This window comes from Eutrigla gurnardus, assembly GCF_963514095.1.
Source record: "Eutrigla gurnardus genome assembly, chromosome: 6".
NCBI classification, from domain to species: Eukaryota; Metazoa; Chordata; class Actinopteri; order Perciformes; family Triglidae; genus Eutrigla; species Eutrigla gurnardus.
Genome location: NC_139920.1, coordinates 19,877,572 through 19,902,105, shown reverse-complemented (window position 1 = coordinate 19,902,105; position 24,534 = coordinate 19,877,572). Strand labels below are relative to the sequence as shown.

The window sequence follows — 24,534 nt, the reverse complement described above, 5'->3', positions numbered from 1 at the left end:
AATCACATGCCAGTATGCGCAGGGCTGTCTCTAAGGAAGTCAGATGACGTGGTATAAAAAATGGACACACTGTAGCAGGTCTGGGTGGATGGATGGGTCAAACAAACAAAGGACTTTCACCCAGGAGGCTGCTGTTCTTGTCTAAAAAGTCAAGATTGACTTATTTTATCTTCATAAAGTGGCGTGAGTTAAGTTTGGAAGTTATGTAACAAATACTAATACTTTATTTTGAGTGTCGACAGCTGCAATGTTAGAGTTAGCTTGTGGTCCTGGAGACAGACCTAACAAAGCATGACGTCACACTTTTTACTGATCACCATCATTATGGAGTTATTTCAGCATCCTTTTCATCTGGTTATTGATATTAAATCACAGATAAATACCTTTATTTTGGGTTCCTCCAGCTTTGGTGAACCAGCCCACGTGGGTATTGCTAGATCCAGTGAATGCAGCTTAGTAAATCCTGCGAGCACTTCTGGATAATGTCATGATGATGTCATGAACCCAGGCAGGACGCGTTTGGTTTCCTGGTGGATCTGGAACTTCAACATACAAAACAACAATAGTGCTGATTTCAGCCATGATGGTGGAAAACTTGTTGGGGTCTACGTGGAGGAAACCTGGTTGGGGTCTACGTGGAGGGTCTCTCTGGGAGACCAAGTAACACAAGGCCAAACTTTGCTGGTGGTGTTAGAATCAATGATGAGTTTCCTTTTTGTCAAACTACTTTAAACACTTTTCATTTTGTCCACTCTTGAGGGTGCAGCCTATTGTAGGCCTGACTTATGTGGGACAAAAAACAGAATTTTTATTTATTTATTTATTTTTGGGTTAATGGTCCAGATTGCTGAAGGAGACAATCTGTCACAGTCATCTGCCAGCAGAACAAATAGACCTGTACACTAAACCTCACCAGGATTCAGGTCAAATGAGTCGCTTATAAAGGTGGATTCCTTTTTTAAAAATCTTTAATAAGAATGGAGAGTAATTCCACCTTTTGTGTTTTTTGCAGGAACACCGTTGACGGGAACAAGAAGTTGTACGCCATCTACGACACAAGGTAAGACGTTTCCCTGTATGTTGTTGGGAAGAGTCCAGTTCAAGCACACTCACTCTCTGCAGTGGTATTGAACTTCTTCCACTACGGCAAATCCTGTGGCAAACAGAGAGAAGAGCTCAGAGAGAAATAGACATTCACATAAAATCAACTGACGCTTACGTTTTTCAGTGAGTCTTTCTTTCGGCTGCAGCCAAAAAACAAAATCGTCCTGATGATGAGTCATCAGGAGTAGAAATGGAAAAATTAAAAAATAAAAGAATGAACTATATAATAAATAATGTATCCGCCTCAAAACTCCTTTAACTTATCTACCACTGCTAGATTTTTTAAAATCTGAATCATCTGAATAATAGTCAGATGACTTCTCTATATCTCTTCTAGACCAAAGGGAATGTGTATTATTTCTACATCTGGACTTAAATGAGTCATTTTCAGGTTCATAGAGGCGAGGTCCCTTCTGGTGGACCACCACGGGGTCTTACTTCAGAAAAATAAATAAACATAAATAAATAAATAATAATATATATATCAATTAGAGTTGTTCCGATTCCGATACCAGTATCGGAAATGCCTCCAATACTGTCGAACATGCTGGCATCGGTATCAGCGAGTACTGGAGTCCAGGCAGCGATCCGATACCACATAATTTATTAGAAATGGGAATTTATTTACTGGTTAGCTCCTTTGCTTTGACACAGTTCTTCTTCGCCGCTCTTAAAACAGCTGCGCTGTGCTGCCGTTGGCAGCTGCTGTTTTAGAGGGGCGAAGAAGAATTGATCACCTGACACCTATTAAAAGGAGCTAATGTTAGCGCATCATGTTGGCGGTTTGGCCGTACTTCACAGTGGATGTTCCCACCAGTAAGATGACGGCATGCAACATATGAAAACACTCAATTTCGAGGGATGGCACCAGTGTTGCAAATTTCAACACCAGCAACTTCATCAAACATTTTTAAACACACTGGTATCGGTACTCGGTATCGGCCGATACCCACAGCACGAGTATCAGAATTGGTATCGGGAGGGAAAAATGGTATCGGAACATCTCTTATATCAATAATACAGTAAATGGTAAGAGAGCAATAATATTTTCCATCCATCCATCCATTTTCTACCTCTTATCCTGTATTCAGGGTCGCGGGGGGCTGGAGCCGATCCCAGCTGTCATTGGGCGAAGGCAGGGTACACCCTGGACAGGTCGCCAGTCTATCACCGACATGTAGAGACTGACAACCATTCACGCTCACATTCACACCTACGGGCAATTTAGAGTCATCAATGAACCTATCCCCATCCTGCATGTCTTTGGACTGTGGGAGGAAGCCGGAGAACCCGGAGAGAAGCAATAATATTTTGATAAATGTTTAAATTGCAGCATGAATTACACATGTTTGTCAATTTAAAAAGATACTTTTCAAGATAAATGCTTTGATAGTCTAGTGTAAATAGTAACTTCACCCCCAAACCATAATGTATTAATAATAAAATTGTTTCGGGTCCAGACCTTTTTTAGTGCTAAGTACCTGAATTCTACATGTTGTTATAATGTAAATATACATAGTGGACTAAGTGAATTGATGTTGCTATTGGCTGATCTCGAATCAGGTGACTTGTATAAAGGCAGGTAACCATAGGCTCGTTCGAGATGAGCCACGCCTTCGCAGAATCGATAGCCGGCGATCGCCGCACAATTGTACAGACACAACATGCCGGTTAGTTTTGTGTCCGACTGTGCCTCGCTAACTTCAGAGTGAACAGCTTCACAGCGTCTCCGTGACCGTGTGTTATTAAGTTATTATTTGAGCACACAGGTTTTGTGTCCTTGTGCGTGTGGAGCGCGTGCATGGATATGTCAAGGCTCTCGTGCGATGAGCGGGAACTGCCGCCCGCCCCGGACGCGGCCCGTATCGGCCTCTTGAAGCCGGAGGCGCGACGTGGCAGAGCTCGGTTTAGGTGGTTTAAGTGATGTGCTGCGGCCAGAGGTGAGTGTGTCGTGGTGGACCGGCCTCTGGTCGTCCCCGTCCGTCCCCGTCCTCCTCACCATCCTCACCATCCTGGTCTCTTCTGTCTTTCAGCGTCAACAAACCGGGCAACATGTCGTTCGTCAAAGAGACTGTGGACAAACTGCTGAAAGGGTACGACATCCGGCTCCGGCCAGACTTCGGAGGTACGACCGTACAACATTGTCCCTCGTTTGTTTGTTTACCTGCCTTGAGCGTTGTATCTACTCTGCTGTGTGTGTGTGTGTGTGTCTCTGAAGGGGCCCCAGTGGCTGTCGGGATGAGCATCGACGTGGCGAGTATCGACATGGTGTCAGAAGTCAACATGGTGAGTAACTATAGTAACTGGCCATCATGCATTCACCCAGCTCTAGTGTCTGTTTATAAGGCTGTAATATATAATTACTGTATATTATATAATTATCATATCTCCCCAATTAACTCATATTTATTATTATGTTAATCTACAGTAAGCGTCTAGCCACCGCAATAGACATGATCGCAGACCAGAAATTCTCAGGACCTGCCAGTTTCCTCCAGGAATCCATATTGTTCATATAAATACATAGATAACTTGTATTTATATATATATATATATATATATATAGCGAGGGGCAACGGGCGAGCAACGACGTATGTGAACGGGGCTATACGCGTACCAGCTGTCAAACTCGCGCGGCTGAGGGGGGGTAGGCGCGGGGATGCCTTGCCATGGCGACGGGGGCAAACAGTGTGTATGTGTGTGTGTGTGTGTGTGTATTTCTTAGTTTTTTTCTGGGGGGTCAACAGTGTCAGACTTTGGAAACACCTGAAACACCAACCTGGTCTTACTGCCACGCCATCAAATAATCATCTTCACCGAAGCTCGTTTGGTTTGCATGTGACGCAGCCAGCTGCTTAAACGATTCTTGATGCATCACGATGCATCTCTATTTTGGATTTAAATATGAGAATTTTTCCTTCAAATCTTTAAAACAAATTTCTACTTGATACAGTTGATGTGCTATGTTACTTATATACAATGCGGAAAGATTGCCCCCCAAAAAAACATTTATAATCGATTATAGACTTTGTTCAAAAAAGCATTGATTATTTCTCCCCCTCTAAGTAGTATAAAAGTAAGATGGTCCACACAGGGAGGGAGGGGAGTTGGACTTTAGGAAACAATGTCAAACAATGAGATAATAAAAATGCTACGTGGACTCAGTAGCGTTGTTGTCTAAAAAAAATGTATTTTGCAAAGACACTATGATGTAGTGATCGTACATCGGCACGCCGTCACTGAGGATGTGATACATTGGTGTGAGAGCGTGTCGTTTGAGTCAGTAAACACAGACATGCTGGTTTTCTTTCTGTCTCATTAGCATCAGTTTACTAACTTTCAGCACTCAACGCTCCAAACCTACTATTCTCTACATTAGAGACCACGCCTGCTTTTAACATGAGAGCCACTTCCTGTTGCCGCCACGGTGTGTGAAATCTGAAACACGTTAATGGTTCATGTAGATGAGACAAGCTTTCAAGGTTTGAAAACTGCTTGGATTTAGAATAAAGTGTTTGATTTGTATGTTCAATGTGATGTCATATATGATATAACACTTTTGCATGAAAAATGACTTTTGATGAAAATATGATCAAAATAGTTGGTGATTATATTTCTGTGGATCTGTTAGTGGAATATGTTTTCCTTTCATTTGTGGTCCTTCTGTAAAAAGCTGTCTCCAAACATCATGTTGGTTGTTTATAGGACAATAACATCTCATTTAATGTGATGAACAAGTGCAATAATAAGTAGACTGAATACTGAGGATTGTATTGGATACAAATAGTTTACCACAGCTGGAAGGTACTGGAAAAGCATGGAAATGCACCTTGAAGAGTGCTTGAATTTGACTTTGAAAAGGTGGAGGAACCTTTAGTGTAGATGATGATGTGATTCTTTAAACTTTAAATTGACAGCTAACAGGTATTTTGTGGGCGGGGCCACACAGCTGGGGCGGGTTCTAATGAGCCAAGATAACCCATATAAGGCGCAGGAAAATTTGCCACGTCATTTAGTGGACATTCTGCACACCGTTCGTTTATTCAGAGCATTTCTTTCAAATGGAGAAAGAGAAACAGGGAGATGGGGGTCTTTTCTGATACTGTGGGGACCTATTGACAACCCAGGGACCAATTTTAGGTTTGAAATCCATGGAAAAGTCCATTTTTCATAATAGGGCCCCTTTTAACTTTATTGGAGATTTGCACAATACATTTTAACACATTATTTTTGCACATTTGTATGGATATGTTTATTTATTGAATGTTTGTCGCCATGTTTATTGTCCTTTGTCGGGTCTTGGTTTGCTGGTGGGTGCTGTGTGGGCCACGCAGCTCAATCTAGAGCAGAGGGACATAGGATTAAATGGGCATATTAAAAGTGTTAATTGCTTAAACAAGGAGATAAGCTAATAAGGTGTTGTGTTGCTCAATAAGTGTATGCATTGAATGAGTCAAGGGTATTGTGTACTCACCAGTCTTTGTCTTTAGGGTGTGCAGGCGAAAGGCTTCCCCAGGAAACGGACACCGCTTTTATAGTTCCAGGGGCAACCGAGTGTAAATTGGTGTGGGGGTGGTGGATGTGTGTATTGTATTTTAGTAAACGGAATATGAAGTGGATATGTGCATTTACTTTGTTAGTGGGGGTACATGAGTGTGTATATATTGAGTATGTGGTGGAAATACAGGAATAAAAAGGGTGGGTTAAACATGTTGGTGGGCAGTGGATCCCAGTGGATGGACTTTTCTAGGGTCATTAGCTGTGACACCCTATAAATAGGTGCCATTTTGACAACCTGGGTACTGATGTGTCTAGGTGGGATGCTTTAATGGGTAAATAAAGAACCCCCTCTGTGGCCCACCTTTAACCTGCTTGTGGTTCATTCTTTTCTGTACAATCTAGCCGTAATTGTGGTCATCCTTACAGTGTGTGTGTGTGTGTGTGTTATATTGACTATTTATCTCTGTAGAAGAGCTACTTCCTGCAACATTTCTATCCTTCGCTCTAAATAGGATTCATAGCTGTTCTCTCAGCAGAAGAAGAATCGGCGAGCGTGAAGCTGTTGGCGGTGAGCTCCCAAACAGCCGAGTCATACAAGGTGTCGGCCTGTCGGCTGCGTGGGCGAGCAGCAGAGCTCGTTGTCTAGGAAATGAGATTATTAATATATTTTTCTTGTAATTTTAGCTCTGAGATGAAGACGGATTTGCATCTGTTGATTTTTATATTCAGACGTTCGTGGTGAAGTAGCAGGGTTTGTATTTATCGGGGATCAGGAAGTAGACCCTCCTAGCGCCTTTATGAGCTGGTCTGAGTCGGGAGGACGGATCCATCACACCCTTAACGCGCTCTGGCTGTTTGCCGGTAGGAAGTGTTGCCCTGAAAAACGGGTCCTACTGATGTTATATTGAAGGCTTTAGTGAATATAACAAGTCAGTCAGCCGGAGGCTCCGAGACTCTGAGACTCAGCTCATAACAGGACGCTGAATGGGCTTTTATCGAGGCGGATAACTACGGCAGAAGCATTTTACTAAACTTTGTGCTCTTTTTTGAGCTGTTGACATGTGACCCCCCCTGTAGAACATTAGATGATGTCGTTATGTGGGCGGATGTTGTTACAACAGTAGACGTGTGAATGCAGCGGGGACACCAGCAGACGTCCTGGCGTTGCGTTGACGTAGGCGACGTCTGACTGGCGAGCAGCGACTGTGTCGGACCAGGAGACCGTGAACAGACTCGTCCTCCCACTGGGCCTCATCCACTGAACAAACCTCCCGTCACTGCTGGTCCACGGCAAATAGCAACGGTTAGATCTGTGAAACGGGAAACTATCAGGTCCATAATATGAATTTAATAACACGACACATCAGGAATGACATGTACAAGATAATGAAGGGAAAATAAAATAAATTACAGATTCAATCAATGACAAATAAATGAAATCAATTATATATAAATATTTTTGTCTAAGATGGTTAGTGTTTCCAGGCGTTCCTCCAGGAAGCAGTGTGTTAGAAGTTCTTCTAGGTGAAGTGCATCATGGGATGCTGTTTGGAAGCTTCATCAGATCCGCTTGGTGCCGGGACGTCATCCGATATGATCATTAATGACTTTCAGTGGAACCATAGGTATAACATTATTGTGTTAGTTCTTCACAAACTCTTTTGGAAGCCATCGAGTTCATGTTTTATTTCATGTAGTCGTCACACCGGTGGTGTTTGTCTATCTTTTCTCTAAATCATGTGACCTGAACTTAACAACCGTTACATTGTTGGTGCTGGTTAACAGTGAAACGAGGATTCAACACAGATTATTACTAATGCAGGAGACCGATAACCGATATTTGTCTGCAGTATAAAAAAAATTCAAAATAGTGTCCAAATTCAGAAAAACACAAACCTTTGTGTTAATTCCTTAAATAATCTGTTTAATTCACAGAAGCTTTCAACATGAACATGCAGGAAGCTGACTCAGCAGCTATATTATTGTGATGATGATTGAACTTAAGTAACAAGTTTGAAAATGTATTTATTTAAAAATGGGAAAAAAAATCGGCTTTAAAAATGACCGATTACCATAAAAATGCTGAATATAATCAGTCGACCCTGAGGTGGAAGAATACATCATTTATGAGGAAAGTAGATGCCACCTGAGAGGAGGCGAGACTTAGAACCAGAGAGGAGGCGGGACTTAGAACCAGAGAGGAGGCGGGGCTTAGAACCAGAGAGGAGGCGGGACTTAGAACCAGAGAGAAGGCGGGGTTAGAACCAGAGAGGAGGCGGGGCTTAGAACCAGAGAGGAGGCGGGGCTTAGAACCAGAGAGGAGGCGGAGCTTAGAACCAGAGAGGTGCAGGTTTTCCTCCATCACGGCTGAAATCACCACTATTGCTGCTTTATACATGTTGAAGTCCCAGATCCACCAGGAAACCAGACCCTGTCCAACAATATTTAACTCGAAAAGCAAATTATTAAAAAACAATAAATAAATAAGTGAGACTGGTTTCTTCTGTATGGACATCCATGAACAGTTGTAATAATTGCAATAATGTGTAAACGATGTGGAATATTTGATTCTCCGTCCGTTTAATTAAATAAGAATTTAAATGTATCTGAGTGTCTGAAGCTTCTAGTTTCTGTTTCCATCCTCCTTCCCGTTGTCTCATATGAAGCCAGCGCTCCCTCCACAGTTGGAGCGCTGTCTCATATGAAGCCAGCGCTCCCTCCACAGTTGGAGCAGACGTTCTAGACGTTTCTGAGACGCTGAGGTGGGATGTGAAGATGCAAGCGGACCAGAATAGTTGTGGTGGAGACTACAAGGAGCTAGAAGAGCTGTTGTGTAAAGCTGAATCACCCGGCCTACACTCCAGCTGCATGTGGGAGGGGGGGGGGGGGCAACATACTGTGTTACTGCAGAAGCTCCTAATAGAAAATACTCTCAAATATCATCAGCAAGAGATTATAGTTTGAGCTGCTAACCATTTATTATTATCATTATTTTATTGTTTGGGGGGTCTGATATCCATAACTGGCTGTCATTGAAAATAAATAACATTAATTTATGGAGCAGATCTACTTCCTGTTTCACTGGACTCATGTCTGACTTTACTACTTGTATAACAACCAGTGTTTTCAAGGTTAGAATAAAGTGTCTAGAGTGCTTGAAATGTATGTTGACATATATGATATGATGTAACACAAAGAAAAGATCTCCATATTCGAGGCACTGAAAAACAGCATTTCCTGACATTTCTGAATGAAAAATTACTTTTGAAGATGAACAGATGATCAAAATAGTGGGTGATTATATTTCTGTGGATCTGTTAGTGGAATTAGTTTTCCTTTCATTTGTGGTCATTTTGTGAAAACCTGTCTCCAAACATCATGCTGGTTGTTTATAGGACAATAACATCTCATTTAATGTGATGAACAAGTGCAATAATAAGTAGACTGAATACTGAGGATTGTATTGATTACACATATGTAGTTTACCACAGCTGGAAGGTGCTGGGAAAGCATGGAAATTCACCTTGAAATCCTTGAAAAGTGCTTGAATTTGGAAAAGGTTGAACCCTGCAAAGAGACTTTTACTTTTATATACTAATGTTAAGTGGAGCGGACTCATCGTTTCCAGGCTGTCTGTCATGTTTCCCAGTGAGACGGAGGTCGATTGGTTGATGGATGGATGTCAAGCTCACATTTTATAAAGTCATTACTTTAGTTTTAATGCATTTGAGGGGAATTATTGATTATTATTTTATTATTAATATGATGACAGATTCAGTTTGTCTTGTAAAAAAACCTTCATAGAGATATGAGTGAGTGATATGAGTACATTTCAGAGCTTGTACTTTTTTGAAAGAAGTAGAATCAATACTTCTACCAGAGTCTTGTTGAACACAAGTATGTGTAATTTTGACTCCTCTGCTTATTATTATTGATTGGTACTTGCTGGTGTTCTATAAAATACTCAATTTTGACATATAAATGCAAAGAAATAGATGATTTGTGTTGGTATTTGTTTCAGCATATATTTTTGAATAGGTGAACAATATGATCTAAAATGGTTAAAAAGGCATTTTTCATTTTCACTTTCAATATCATTGTTCTTAGTGTTTTGTGTGTGAATGTTCAGTATCTTTGTGCTATTAAATAAAAACTCTAAAAGGAGATTAAACGGATGAAAGGATGACAGTTTCAGGAACGTTTTAACAGGATAAATATGTCCTCTGAATGTCCATACACGTTGAATTATTAATAGGAATCAATATTATATTAAATTAATGAGTCGGTCAAAGCACATAATGTCATTCAGCCCTGCAGCTGCCACTTTGCACCAACGGCAGTTGGAACTAATGAGAGAATCAGCAGAAATCATGCCATTCTTTTATTTTGTCCAAAATGAGGAATCGCTCGCAGTAACTCATAGTAATAATTAGTTCTGTGTAGAGGAAATGAATCCTGCTGTTGATGTTTAATATCCAAAGACTGTTTGCTTTTTTTGTTTTTTTCAATCTCACCAGAGGATTGAGATGTTGGCGTTTCTCTGCGCTGCCACGGTGTTGTTTATTTCCTGAGACTCCTTATTTATTAAAGAGAACATTAGTCAGCAGAACAAGGCGAGCTGGTGGAGAGCTGCATTAACGCTTTGTGTTTGATGGAGAACCAGCTGATCAATTATTCACATGGCAACATATGTAATATGTAATAAAATCTGTCCGTCCATCTATATGTGTGTGTGTGTATTATTTATAATACAATAATATGTTGCTCTGTCTGACCCCCCCCCTCAGGACTACACGTTGACCATGTACTTCCAGCAGTACTGGAGAGATAAGAGGCTGGCCTATGCAGGGATCCCTCTCAATCTGACCCTGGACAACAGAGTCGCAGACCAGCTCTGGGTCCCGGACACGTACTTCCTCAACGACAAGAAGTCCTTCGTCCACGGCGTCACCGTCAAGAACCGCATGATTCGCCTTCACCCGGACGGCACCGTCCTCTACGGCCTCAGGTGAGAACCTCCTCCACCTTTACTCCCAGTTGGTCCACTAGAGTCTGTGTCTAGGGTCTCCGTCTCAACATCCACACAAAAGAGGATCTCACTCAGATGTCCCTCCAGGCTCCCGTACAGTCAAGATGGTGGCAAAGATAACAAAGACACGGATTAACTTAAGTGGATCATAATGATCCAGCAAGACCCACATGGGCTTGTGAATAAAGTATTTATCTGTGATTTGACTTTGAAATAAGGCAGAGACACATTGACTAGTTTGTATGAAACAAAGGATCACACGTGTTGAACCATCCGTCTGTATAGTGGAGGATCAGAAGCTACTGATCTACTGTATTTGTATGCAACATGCCAAAAGAATGCGTCACTGAACTCACGTGATTTTTGACCCAGAATAAAGTATTTATCAGTGATTTAATATCAATAACCAGATGAAAAGGATGCTGAAATAACTCCACAATGATGGTGATCAGTAATAGTGTGAAGTCATGCTTTGTTAGGTCTGTCTGAAAGATCACACGCTAACTACGTTTAAAACGCTTGTTTTCTGAGTCTGGTTGCTAGGCAATGCTAACATTGTAGCTGCTCCATCAACACTCCAAATAAGGTCATCAAGACCTAAATACGGCAGAGACCTTGTTGTTTGGACCACAGACAGTCTCTGGTTTCTCCACATAGTCCAGTCTGGTCTCTGGACTCATGTGAGCTACTATCGTATCATACTATCGTTTGTCCCGGTTCAGGATCACGACGACGGCGGCCTGCATGATGGACTTGAGGAGATACCCACTGGACGAGCAGAACTGCACTCTGGAGATCGAGAGTTGTAAGTAAAGAAAATATATTTACACCCCTTTAAAGTATGCAGTAGTAATGCCATTCACATAAAAGGAAACTCCTCCCACTCTTAACGGCGCCGAGACAGAAACCGACTGGTTTCCATTCATCAAGCTGTCGTTTCTCAGTGAGATGTTTATTTCAGCCTCTATGGAGAATGTTAAAGTCCAAAACTATTTGTATAAATGCACAAATCCTTATGTAATTAAATGCTTAAATAAATATACAAACAAACTATTGTGTAATGTAATGCTTAATTGTCACCAGAAATAAATGATTAAATGAGAAGTTATGCAACAATTTAATAAAATATTATTTGTGTGCTTATTCATTCACACACAAATAGATCGATGAATAATGTGTGAATAATTGAATAAGTAAATACATGAAAAATATAAATGAATAAATAACAAATACAAATATATTTAGCATTTATATATTTACATGTTGGCCCTGTGATGGACTGGCGTCCTGTCCAGGGTGTACCCTGCCTTCACCCAATGACAGCTGGGATCGGCTCCATTTACACTTTGGATAAATAATACTAATATTTAATATATATATAGAGAGGTAAAAAATGTGTGAATAAATAATTACTCTACACGTTAATAAATATGTGAATTATATAAGTAAAACAATTGTTTTAACATTTATATATTTAATGTATTTTTATATAGTTTGTGATTGATTTATTTATGGTGACATATAGTGTTAATTTCCTTGGATCTGGCCCTTTAAAGCCTCCATATTAGGGACAGTAAAGACTGCTGCCGTTGAACGGTGGACCATTATGGATCACGGTGACATGTCGCCATGGAGATTTACATCCCATAACATTATCACTCACAAGCAGCCGCACCGTAAATCACCTGCAGCCGTCACGACCCTCAGAATTCACTTCAGCCAATAACGACTCCTGATTGATCCGAGGCCCCTCCCCCTCCTCCTGGTGATCACGCCGTGCCTCACTTCCTGTTTGCAGACGGCTACACGACGGATGACATCGAGTTCCACTGGAAGGGAGGAGACACCGCCGTCACCGGGGTGACGCGCATCGAGCTCCCTCAGTTCTCCATCGTGGACTACAAGCTGGTCTCCAGGAACGTTGTCTTCTCCACAGGTAAGGTCCCAGTGATGCTGGTCCCAGTGCAGCGGTCTTAAAGGGACGGTTCACACCAAAATCACAAACACATTTATTCCTCTCACATGAAGAGCCGTTTACCAGTTTCAGTGTGAGTCGTCCTGGTTGGGGTCTATATGGGGTGAAGCCCCGCCCCCTCTTCGAGTTTGTTGTGAAACGCCATAAGACAGTTTTTTAACAGATTCAATTTAAATGTGATATTAATCCATTAAGTCTCATGGTTGCTACGGCGTTCTCGTCAACGTGCAGACTGACTATTCTGTTCATGTCACACGAGCTGGCCCTTTAAGAGAGTTGGGGTCGATGACTAGTGGGACTAGAACTCAGAAGCAGACGCAGGAAAAGAGCTGCTGGAGTGGAGGTTTAATGAAATAAATTGACTTACTGGGGGAAAAGACAGGCGAGTCCAGAAACAAGGACTATATCCAGTAGGGCCTGTTAGGAAACAAGACCCAGGTGAGCAGACATGAGGCCCGGCTGATGAGACTAATCACACAGCAGAAGAGGGGAGGGGAAACTAAAACTACAGGAAGTTAGACTCAGACAAGACAAAAACTACAAAATAAAGCAGGAAAACAAGAACACAAGATGTACGGGGGTTCAGTGGTGTCAAACATCTCGTCTGTCGTATTTTCACACTTTTTCCCTTCAACACAGTTGTTTTGCTCTGCATTGTGGTGTAACTTTCACAAGGTGATTTTTGTTTCCATGGTGATGAAACTACCAGACGTCCCCGTGTTCATCCTCCGTCCTCTTCCTCCGGCAGGTGCCTACCCTCGACTGTCTCTGAGCTTCAAGCTGAAGAGAAACATCGGATACTTCATCCTGCAGACCTACATGCCCTCCATCCTCATCACCATCCTGTCCTGGGTCTCCTTCTGGATCAACTACGATGCCTCGGCTGCCAGGGTTGCTTTAGGTAGGAAGTTTGGAAGCTAACGTTGGTTTTGTTGTCTCAAGCTAATGTGGCTTTTCTTGTCTAAAGCTAACGTTGGTTTTGTCGTCTACAGCTAACGTTGCTTTTCTTGTCTTAAGATAATGTTGCTTTTCTTGTCTAAAGCTAAAGTTGCTTTTCTTGTCTAAAGCTTAAGTTGTTTTTCTCGTCTAAAGCTAACGTTGCTTTTCTCGTCTAAAGCTTACGTTGGTTTTGTGGTCTAAAGCTAACATTGCTTTTCTTGTCTAAAGCTAACGTTGCTTTTCTTGTCTAAAGCTACATTGGTTTTGTCGTCTAAAGCTAACGTTGCTTTTCTTGTCTTAAGCTAACGTTGCTTTTCTTGTCTAAAGCTAAAGTTGGTTTTCTCGTCTCAAGCTTACGTTGCTTTTCTCGTCTAAAGCTAACGTTGCTTTTCTCGTCTAAAGCTAACGTTGGTTTTGTCATCCATCCATTGTCTCCCTCTTATTCTGTATTCAGGGTTGCGGGGGGGCTGGGGCCTGGCTTTCTCGTCTAAAGGTTAATTTCGTAGTGTAATGTCGTCCCGACTGAGAGAAAAATATGTTTTAGCTAGGGCTGTCAAAAGATAGATTTTTTTAATCGCGATTAATCGCATTTTGTCCAAAGTTAACTCGCGATTAATCGCAAATTAATCTCATTTTTTTGGCACATTTTAATGTATTTTTTTCATATTCTTAATACTTTTAACAACATAAGGGCAAATATACTTGATTTATGAAAATGTTTATTTAACACTTCAAATATCCCCTTACCAAAACATGGGATCAAAACAGGGTTATAAGAATATATCACAAACAATTAAAGTGAACATGTCACAGGAGATAGTGTAACAGGAGATAAGTGCAGTTAGGATATAATTATAGCTAATACTTGAACATGAAAACAACATGAACATGCCGTGTGTTTGGCTTGCAAGTGATATCTCAGACTGGACGTACTTCTATGGTAGCTCATTTCATACCCACAGTACGTGCAGATGACTTTGATCTTATCGACTGAACCATCCGGCAGTCTTTTGAAGGTGAATTTGCCGTTCACAAGTCCTTTCTCCATTTCTTCGCTTCCTCCTTTGTCCCGTAGTGGCACCAATCCTGCTTCTTCTTCTTCTGCCTCCCTCTGGATCAAGACTACAGGTGCCACCGACGGCCATAAATCATACAATGCGCGTTCTTTTTTTTTTTAAATACCGAGCGTTAATCGCACGTTAAAAAAATTAACGGCGTTAAGAGGATGTTGCATTAACGCGTTATTAACGCGTTAACTTTGACAGCCCTAGTTTTAGCGCATGCTACAGAATAAAGACTGGTTTGCGTAATGCATCCCTGCACCTTTAACCGGTCTGATGTGATCTACAGAAAACCTGTTTTGGGGGTTTTTGTTGAGTAACTATGAGAGCTTGATGGCGTAAACCCACAGAGCTCTTAACGCCTCCATACGCTGCATGTTCACCGCTACGTTTAGATTAATTATGTAAGTCATGTGAGACAGGAAAGAAGTCAGCCTCCAGGTTGGTGTGACACATTTACTGGTGATGGGGGGTTAACTGAGTTCACTCGTCCTATCTACACCTAGATCCGAACCATTTCAAGTCTTTTTAACGGTTTAATGTGCGTTTATAATTAGATTTGATGAAACTGTTTGTACCTGCACCTGATGAAGAGGATTACACCTTCACTTTTAGCCCCTGTAATGTTTCACAAATGAATTGTTAAAACAAGCTTTACCTCTTAAAGGAAAACTTCACATACAAAATGAAGAAAACTTATGTTTTCTCTCTTAGTATCATACGTCTCCTCCATTTCACCACAACATCGTATCTCCTTGGAAATCATGTTAGGTCTGATTGGATAAAATGATAAAGTGACAACAACATTTGGACAGACTTAACGTGGATTTAAATGGATACAAACCCAGTGATCCTAGTTGTTGATTTGCAACGTGGTGATTCATGTTTCTCTTACTTGTGTCCCTGCAGGGATCACCACCGTCCTCACCATGACGACCATCAACACCCACCTGAGGGAGACCCTTCCCAAGATCCCCTACGTCAAAGCCATAGACATGTACCTGATGGGCTGCTTCGTGTTCGTCTTCCTGGCGCTGCTGGAGTACGCCTTTGTCAACTACATCTTCTTTGGCCGGGGCCCTCAGATGCAGAAGAAGCTGGCGGAGAAGGCCCAAAGGGTCAACGACGAGCGGGAGAAACAGGACGGACCCAAGGTGAGGATGGAGTTACACTCAGCGGTTAACGTGGATACGCTGGGACCGTTGTTAACATGTTTGATGAAGGCACGTCTTTATTGTAGTGCTCGGCTGTATGCGCTTGATTTGACCAAAGCTCAGTTTAAACCTGACCTGAGCTCAGTTTAAACCTGACCAAAGCTCAGTTTAAACCTGACCAAAGCTCCGTTTAAACCTGACCAAAACTCAGTTTAAATCTGACCTGAGCTCAGTTTAAACCTGACCAAAGCTCAGTTTAAACCTGACCACAGCTCAGTTTAAACCTGACTAAACCTCATCTTAAAACTAACCAAAGCTCAGCGTAATCTTGACCAAAGCTCTTCTTAAGCCTGACCCAAGCTCAGTTTAAACCTGACCGGAGCTCAGTCAAAGGGGGTTTTGTTTGTCTTTCTCTCGGCTAGTCTGTTCTGGAAGGAGGCAATTGCAAGTCTCTATCTGTTCAACTGTCCAATCAGGTTGAAGGGCGTCGCCACTCACAGAGGGTGAGTCACCTGTTGTGTCACATATGTCAATCATCAATCAGCCAATCCCATCACTAACACCATCTCATGTAAGTACACAGAGAGGCTAAGTCCCGCCCCATCCTGTGTCTCCAATAAATATGCACATTAGTCAGCAGAGGAACAAATAATATTTTAATCCCTTCTCTGAATCCACATGTGATGTTTGTCAGTTCAACAGATAATGTTTCAGGTCCAGAGTGCCGTTAGCTCGTACTGCTAGCCAGCTAGCTAACGTAGCTAGGTACTACATCACATGTGGAAACATAATTAGGCCTCACTGGGAACACTGGAAGGTGATTTACCGTCTCTGTTTCTTTCGTGCTATCGTCTTCATGTGTTTGTGGTTCTGATGTCCTAAACACTTCATGCAAACAATCCGCTCTGTTATGAACATAAACACAACACGAGTTACACCTTAATATAGATCCAGATTAAAACCAGACTGCAGGTCCCGGATCGATATGTATGTTACCACAAGATCTTACCTGATCAGCCGTGTCACATGATTTATATATCTCACACATCAGGATGCATCTGCAGGCAGGAAATATTAATCTCCACTTCAAGGTCACAAGCTTCGTACGACAGCGACATTAAATATTACACTTCACCATTCATCTGGTCTCTGGGGGCAATGGATGATCTGTTATCTACTTTAAGTGAACAAGCATATTGTCCGCTTGTAGAATGGTTGTATTTGTAATAAATGCTACAGAAATTTAACCTCCCAGTTAAGAATTAATCCACCTTTGAAAGAAAATGGCCCATAAAGGAGAAAATACTTCATAATCTGAAAAGTCAAAAATAAAGATGTAAGAGAGAAACTAAAGCGGAGTTGCAGCTGCAGTGATTCAACACTGGAAAGTAAAAATAAAGCCTCTAGAAGGAGAAAAGCGTGTCGGCATGGGACGCACATTAAGTCGTTAAATTGGACTCATTAAGCTAAATCACTAGTTAGCTTATTCCACCATTCTTCCATGCTACAATTTAGTTAAATAATCCAGGATAGTTTAAAGACCTTATTCATATGTTTGTAAATTAAATGGGACAGCGTCGGTTTACGGATTCTGATTCACGTTCTCAGTTTAACGAGCTCCTCTTTGTGTTTTTTGTGTAATGTTCTGGTCAAACGGGATCTAACAGTTCATACGTTCTCATTTCGGCTGTGAGCTCGGGCAGGTTTTTCTATCACCCACGAAGTCTGATGTGGATCTGAAAAGGCTCATATTTCATAAAAAAGGACCGGAGCAGGAAGATAAATATTCAGCGCCTTGCCTCCTCTTGTGTCTTGTACCCGTGTTGTTGCGTTGCTGTGGACACCAGATGATTTATGAACGTTTCTGTGTGCCATCCGGTCTGACCTTGAGCTGATTTGTGAGGATTGATTTAACTATGGGACAGGAGCTCTGCTTCTGAAGGCCGCTGTGTTTCTGTAATCCGTCAGCCTGCTAGAAGGCGGCGGCGGTGGCGGCCCCCAGGGCACCCCACCACACATGTCATCAGTCACTGAAGCCCCAGCCGGTTTTTTAACGCTGCCTCATCCTGTCTGTTGGTTCTAGGTCGACTCCCAGGGGAACATTTTGCTGACGATCTTGGAGATCCACAACGAGGTGGGAGGGAATGACGTCCCGACCGCCCTGAGCGACACCCACAACTCCTCATCCATGGGCTTGGACCACTCGGGGGTCCAGCTCAGGAAACCCAGTGGGCCCCGCAACTCGGCCCCCCTAGACCCGGGCCACTCCAGCCTGGACAGGAACACACCCCTGAAGAAAAGTCGTCTCCGGAGACGGTCCTCACAGCTGAAGATCAAAATCCCGGATCTGACGGACGTGAATACCATCGACCGATGGTCACGGATGATCTTCCCCTTCAGTTTCTCCCTCTTCAACCTCATCTACTGGCTTTACTACGTCAACTAACTTTGATGGACCTTATCTACTGGCTTTACTACGTCAACTAACTTTGATGGACCTTATCTACTGGCTTTACTATGTCAACCAACATTGATAAACCTTATCTACTGGCTTTACTATGTCAACCAACATTGATAAACCTTATCTACTGGCTTTACTATGTCAACTAACGCTGATTATCTAACAACAACGTTTAGAACTTTTTTTTTTTATCATAGCGAGTCCAGACGGCGAGTCCAGTGTGTTTTACCAGACTCTGATGCACTGTGATGGAATCACGGAGCGGGACTTTGTGTTCATTAGCCTAGCCATGTTGCTAACCAGCTCCATGAAGAGGTGATCTTCTAATCCTGTAGTCCAAAGATCTGAACTACAATAAGTTTTGAGAAATCAGCTGTGTAGATTTTTGCCACCAGAGAACCAGAGAGGTCGGTCTCTGGTTCTCTGGTCTTATTAGGTAGCACCTGTCTGGTTCATAGCACCCGGTTAGCATCACAGCAAAGCTAATGTTAGTGCTCCTTAGCGGCCTGGAAAAGGCAGGACCCCGAGCCGGTCCTGCAGGCCCAGAATGCAGGTACTGACACCGGAAGTTTCCCCCCGTCAGAGAAACCAGATTCATACAAAACGTATCATACAAAAGTAGCTGCTACGTTGCTGCTACGTTTATGTGAAGCAACGCACGTAAAGATGGCCGCCACCCTGGCCGTTGATTTGAACGTTAATGTTTGTTCTACTCTTGTTCTTTTTCTATGGTTCAAACTTTTGGGAAACACATCAACTTCCTTTCTGGAAACAAGGCGGACGAGAAAGTTAACACCACTGTTACTGCTAAATATGAAGCTACAGCCAGTTAGCTTAGGTTAGCTTAGCGTGAAGACTGGAAGCAGGTAAACAGCTACAGAACGGATGTTAACTCCTCTTCCTTTAATTTGCCGTGGAGTCGATGCCAGCAACTGTTCACTGCTGAGACTTCACTCCTTTAATCAACAGGAAGTTGATTAGTTTGTGGTGGCCGGCTGATGGGATCAAAAATGTTTACTCAACTCTCATTCAAAGGAATATGTTAACAATAATGTGCTTATTTGATGAAAAAATCTTTTAAATTGAGAAATAAGTGTTTTCTGAAATGAGGTCACTTCCTGCATATGGAGCGGGACTTAGCCTCTATCCGCGGTTAGCTACAGTATAACGGTGTAGATGAATTCTGATGAGGTTAAACAGCACATACTAGCAGTTTCCCTCTGTTTCCAGTCTTTATGCTAAGCTAACTGGCTGTAGCTTCATATTTAGCGTCTCTAACGCTCAATAGGAAAGTAAATTATTATTATTTTTTTTTGTTTCTTTAACATTTACAATTGCACGCTTTTGATGTCATGTGATGGCCCCAAAAAACGTTTTTTTTATAGTTAAACTGTTTCACGTCGTTGTCGTGGTGCTTTCAGGATCACCACATTTTACTGATTTTTGTGAAACACATATTCAACACATCGTCTTCCTCCCAGACTGCTTGTTGCCTTGGCGATGAGTCACGTTTAATTTCCATACTGTAGCTGCACATGAATCACATGCCTTGTTGTCATCAGCAGTGTTTTCTGTCTCAACACAACAAACACCGTTTCCTCTTTGTTGTAAATATAAATCACAATATGACAGCTCGCGATTATCTCTGTTGTTTCCTTGGAGAATTAAGTAGATGATGATGTTGATGATGTGGGGGGGGGGGGGCGGGGGTTGTCATCTCCAAAACAACAGAGCAACACACCATCTGCACCGTGGTTGAGTGGCGGCGGCAGCGTGGGCGAGACGCCACCTGTCAGCAGAGACACCAGGCTGCAGGATCCATCCCATAATACCCAACCAGGAGAGTTCACTGCATGTTCCTCCACTCTACTCACACACACACACACACACACATGTACTGAAGAGTTGTTACGGCAACACTTTACAGCCCCACTGACACATGTCGTCACCATGACAACTAACAAAAAATCACAAGTTTCTTTCACAGCTCACCAGGAAGAGAGGCGACGGATGTCTGGCTGCTCAGTGCTAACATGCTAGCATGCTAATTTTGGTCGCAATAGATTTGAATCCACTCTTTTTAAAATCATGTTGGCGCTTACTGCTAAATATGAAGCTTTTTGCCACCAGAGAACCCCCCCCCCCCCCCCCCCATACTACGTATACAGTCTTAAATAAATTGCACTACGATGACATCACAGATTAACGTGAACAGTTTTCAGATTAAAAGTTGGTGCAGCGCCGTTGACTCCCATGACATCGTTGAGCGACTCGGATCGATATTTAATTCCAGATTAGCGGCAGCGTGTGCTGGGCAGCCATCCAATCCAGTGGACCGATGGAGTGTTATTCACGTGTCATTAAAGAGGATTCCTGCCCCGTGGCATTCTGGGACGCTGACGGCGACGCCCTGGTCCTGGTCTCCAGACACTGGTTTGACTGGGACGCTTCTGACAGGAAGCAGGGAAATCCATCCATCCATCGTCTACCACTTATCCTGTATTCAGAGTTGCAGGGGTGCGGGAGCCGATCCCAGCTGTCATTGGGCGAAGGGTACACCTTGGAGAGGTAACCAGTTTATCACAGGGCCAACATGTAGAGACAGACAGGTAACCAGTCTATCACAGGGCCGACATGTAGAGACAGACAGGTAACCAGTTTATCACAGGGCTGACATGTAGAGACAGACAGGTAACCAGTTTATCACAGGGCTGACATGTAGAGACAGACAGGTAACCAGTCTATCACAGGGCTGACATGTAGAGACAGACAGGTAACCAGTTTATCACAGGGCTGACATGTAGAGACAGACAGGTAACCAGTCTATCACAGGGCTGACATGTAGAGACAGACAGGTAACCAGTCTATCACAGGGCTGACATGTAGAGACAGACAGGTAACCTGTCTTATCACAGGGCTGACATGTAGAGACAGACAGGTAACCAGTCTATCACAGGGCCGACATGTAGAGACAGACAGGTAACCAGTTTATCACAGGGCCGACATGTAGAGACAGACAGGTAACCAGTCTATCACAGGGCTGACATGTAGAGACAGGCAGGTAACCTGTCTATCACAGGGCCGACATGTAGAGACAGACAGGTAACCAGTCTATCACAGGGCTGACATGTAGAGACAGACAGGTAACCAGTCTATCACAGGGCCGACATGTAGAGACAGACAGGTAACCAGTCTATCACAGGGCTGACATGTAGAGACAGACAGGTAACCAGTCTATCACAGGGCCGACATGTAGAGACAGACAGGTAACCAGTTTATCACAGGGCCGACATGTAGAGACAGACAGGTAACCAGTTTATCACAGGGCTGACATGTAGAGACAGACAGGTAACCAGTTTATCACAGGGCTGACATGTAGAGACAGACAGGTAACCAGTCTATCACAGGGCTGACATGTAGAGACAGACAGGTAACCAGTTTATCACAGGGCTGACATGTAGAGACAGACAGGTAACCAGTCTATCACAGGGCTGACATGTAGAGACAGACAGGTAACCAGTTTATCACAGGGCTGACATGTAGAGACAGACAGGTAACCAGTCTATCACAGGGCTGACATGTAGAGACAGACAGGTAACCAGTTTATCACAGGGCTGACATGTAGAGACAGACAGGTAACCAGTCTATCACAGGACTGACATGTAGAGACAGACAGGTAACCTGTCTTATCACAGGGCTGACATGTAGAGACAGACAGGTAACCAGTCTATCACAGGGCCGACATGTAGAGACAGACAGGTAACCAGTTTATCACAGGGCCGACATGTAGAGACAGACAGGTAACCAGTCTATCACAGGGCTGACATGTAGAGACAGGCAGGTAACCTGTCTATCACAGGGCCGACATGTAGAGACAGACAGGTAACCAGTCTATCACAGGGCCGACATGTAGAGACAGACAGGTAACCAGTCTATCACAGGGCTGACATGTAGAGACAGACAGGTAACCAGTCTATCACAGGGCCGACATGTAGAGACAGACAGGTAACCAGTCTATCACAGGGCTGACATGTAGAGACAGACAGGTAACCAGTCTATCACAGGGCCGACATGTAGAGACAGACAGGTAAGTTAACCAGTTTATCACAGGGCCGACATGTAGAGACAGACAGGTAACCTGTCTATCACAGGGCCGACATGTAGAGACAGACAGGTAACCTGTCTATCACAGGGCCGACATGTAGAGACAGACAGGTAACCTGTCTATCACAGGGCTGACATGTAGAGACAGACAGGTAACCAGTCTATCACAGGGCTGACATGTAGAGACAGGCAGGTAACCAGTCTATCACAGGGCTGACATGTAGAGACAGACAGGTAACCTGTCTATCACAGGGCCGACATGTAGAGACAGACAGGTAACCTGTCTATCACAGGGCTGACATGTAGAGACAGACAGGTAACCTGTATATCACAGGGCTGACATGTAGAGACAGACAACGATTCACACTCACATACGGGACATTTAGAGTAATCAATGAACCTATCCCCATCCTGCATGTCTTTGGACTGTGGGAGGAAGCCGGAGAACCCAGAGAGAACCCACGCTTACACGGGAGAACATGCAAACTCCACACAGAAGGAACCCGACCCAGGAATCGAACCCTGGACCCTCTCGCTGTGAGGCGACAGTGCTACCCAGAAAGAAATTGTTATCTAATTTGATGTTTTTTGTGATTTGTAGACTTTTATCTATGGACTCAGCACCCTTACTGGATCTGGATCCATGTGGATTCTGGTGTGAAGCTGCTAACTAAGTGAGCGTAAATAACATCTTGGTAGCTAACTAGCATTGGTAGTGTGGTAGCGACCTGTCAAATCAGCAGTTGAGCCCCGCCCCCTAAAGCATCCCCTGCTTTCTGGTCTGTTGGACTCTAAATGGACCATAATGTACTAAATGAACACTATGCTGGATTGAAGAAGACTTGAAACTAGAGATCGAGACCATAAAATCGTGTTTACAATGTTTACTGAGATAATACACCAAGAGAGAAGTAGACCATTTTCTCATAGACTTCTTCTATACAATCAGAGTGGCTTCACTTTTTCTGAACTGGAACAAAACTCCTCGGAAGTGTTTTTTCTACTTTTCATTTTAACAAACTGTGTTGCATCACTCCTCTCTCTCTCTCCCTCTCTCTCTCTCTCTCTCTCTCTCCCTCTCTCTCCCTCTCTCTGTCTCTCTGTCTCTCTCTCTCTCTCCGAGGGATGGATACTAATTTGAAACTCATCTGCATCAGAACGGAGATGTGTCTCTTTCATTAAGTAGCCACTTGATGAACCTCCGGAGAAATTAGTTTCCTCGTTAAACAGCAATCACACTGTTTCACCGCCGACCTCCCGACACGCAATGTGTCTAAGACTTTATTAAAGCTAACGTTGTTGCCATTGATCTGTGTTGGTGATGATTCCAACATTAGCCCCTTTTAGACAGCCTTTTCGTTGCTGGAGTATTCCGGCGTTATTCCGCCCCGTCGTCAGTCTAAACGCTCGACGAGGTGGAAAGGCGTAACGGCAACGGAGGTATTCACAGAGACGCATCAGATGCGAGAAGTGGTAACAATATATAGTGGTAATATATTATAGATATATATGTTAGAATTGGCTTTTACTTTGTTCATTTTAGATTTGTACTTTTTCACTGAACTCATATAAATCACTGGTTGTGCTTATTAGTGTGACATGTTAACCTGATAAGCAGGAACCTGTTGAATCTTCAAGGCCCTCTTTGGCCTGTTAGTAAGGTTTGCTAGAATAGCTACACGCCTGAAGAACAACACACATATATACATGTTTTATATTACATTTCTGTGAGTTCACGTCAGAGATAACTGACCAGTGAGACTGGGTTGCGTGCAAGTTAAACCTCTGTACAGGGCAGTCCCAGCCCAAGAGGATAAAATGTGACCAGCACCCGGAAACGGGGCTCGCCCTGACTGAGATCCTGCGGGAGCTCTGCCATTCCCAGCCCAGCGCTGCCATACTTTACCTGTGACCTGAATAAATACTATGATCCGTTTTACGGATCTTCATCACTCTGACCCTGCTGCCGTAAAATGAGAGGTTTCCTAAAGGAAGTCTGGTTCAGGAACACTGCTGCTTTTTGTCCACAGGGTGCGCCACAATCCACATGAATGAAAGTCCGGTGGCTTTAAAGAGTCCAACCAGGACACAAGGACTTGGCCAAGATTATTTATTTATTTAATTTGTGCACACTTATTTAATTTATTTAAGTGTAATTAAATAAAAACAAGTACATTCAAAATAATAATGTGTGTGTGTATATATAT

The 24,534-nt window shown here is 43.0% G+C and overlaps 1 protein-coding gene across 1 annotated transcript in view; it reads left to right on the top strand.

Annotated features, from left to right (window-relative positions):
- gabrb3 (gamma-aminobutyric acid type A receptor subunit beta3) overlaps positions 1 to 18,794 on the top strand; it is a 33,389-nt gene extending 14,595 nt beyond the window's left edge. Inside the window, exons 2-11 of the mRNA XM_084012140.1 lie at positions 1,013 to 1,060; positions 3,138 to 3,229; positions 3,323 to 3,390; positions 10,392 to 10,612; positions 11,356 to 11,438; positions 12,432 to 12,569; positions 13,357 to 13,509; positions 15,518 to 15,762; positions 16,185 to 16,265; positions 17,846 to 18,794. Coding sequence (XP_083868266.1) covers positions 1,013 to 1,060; positions 3,138 to 3,229; positions 3,323 to 3,390; positions 10,392 to 10,612; positions 11,356 to 11,438; positions 12,432 to 12,569; positions 13,357 to 13,509; positions 15,518 to 15,762; positions 16,185 to 16,265; positions 17,846 to 18,208 — 1,492 coding nt within the window. The 3' untranslated portion in view covers positions 18,209 to 18,794. The remainder of the gene's footprint in view (positions 1 to 1,012; positions 1,061 to 3,137; positions 3,230 to 3,322; positions 3,391 to 10,391; positions 10,613 to 11,355; positions 11,439 to 12,431; positions 12,570 to 13,356; positions 13,510 to 15,517; positions 15,763 to 16,184; positions 16,266 to 17,845) is intronic.
- Positions 18,795 to 24,534: the final 5,740 nt, after the last annotated feature.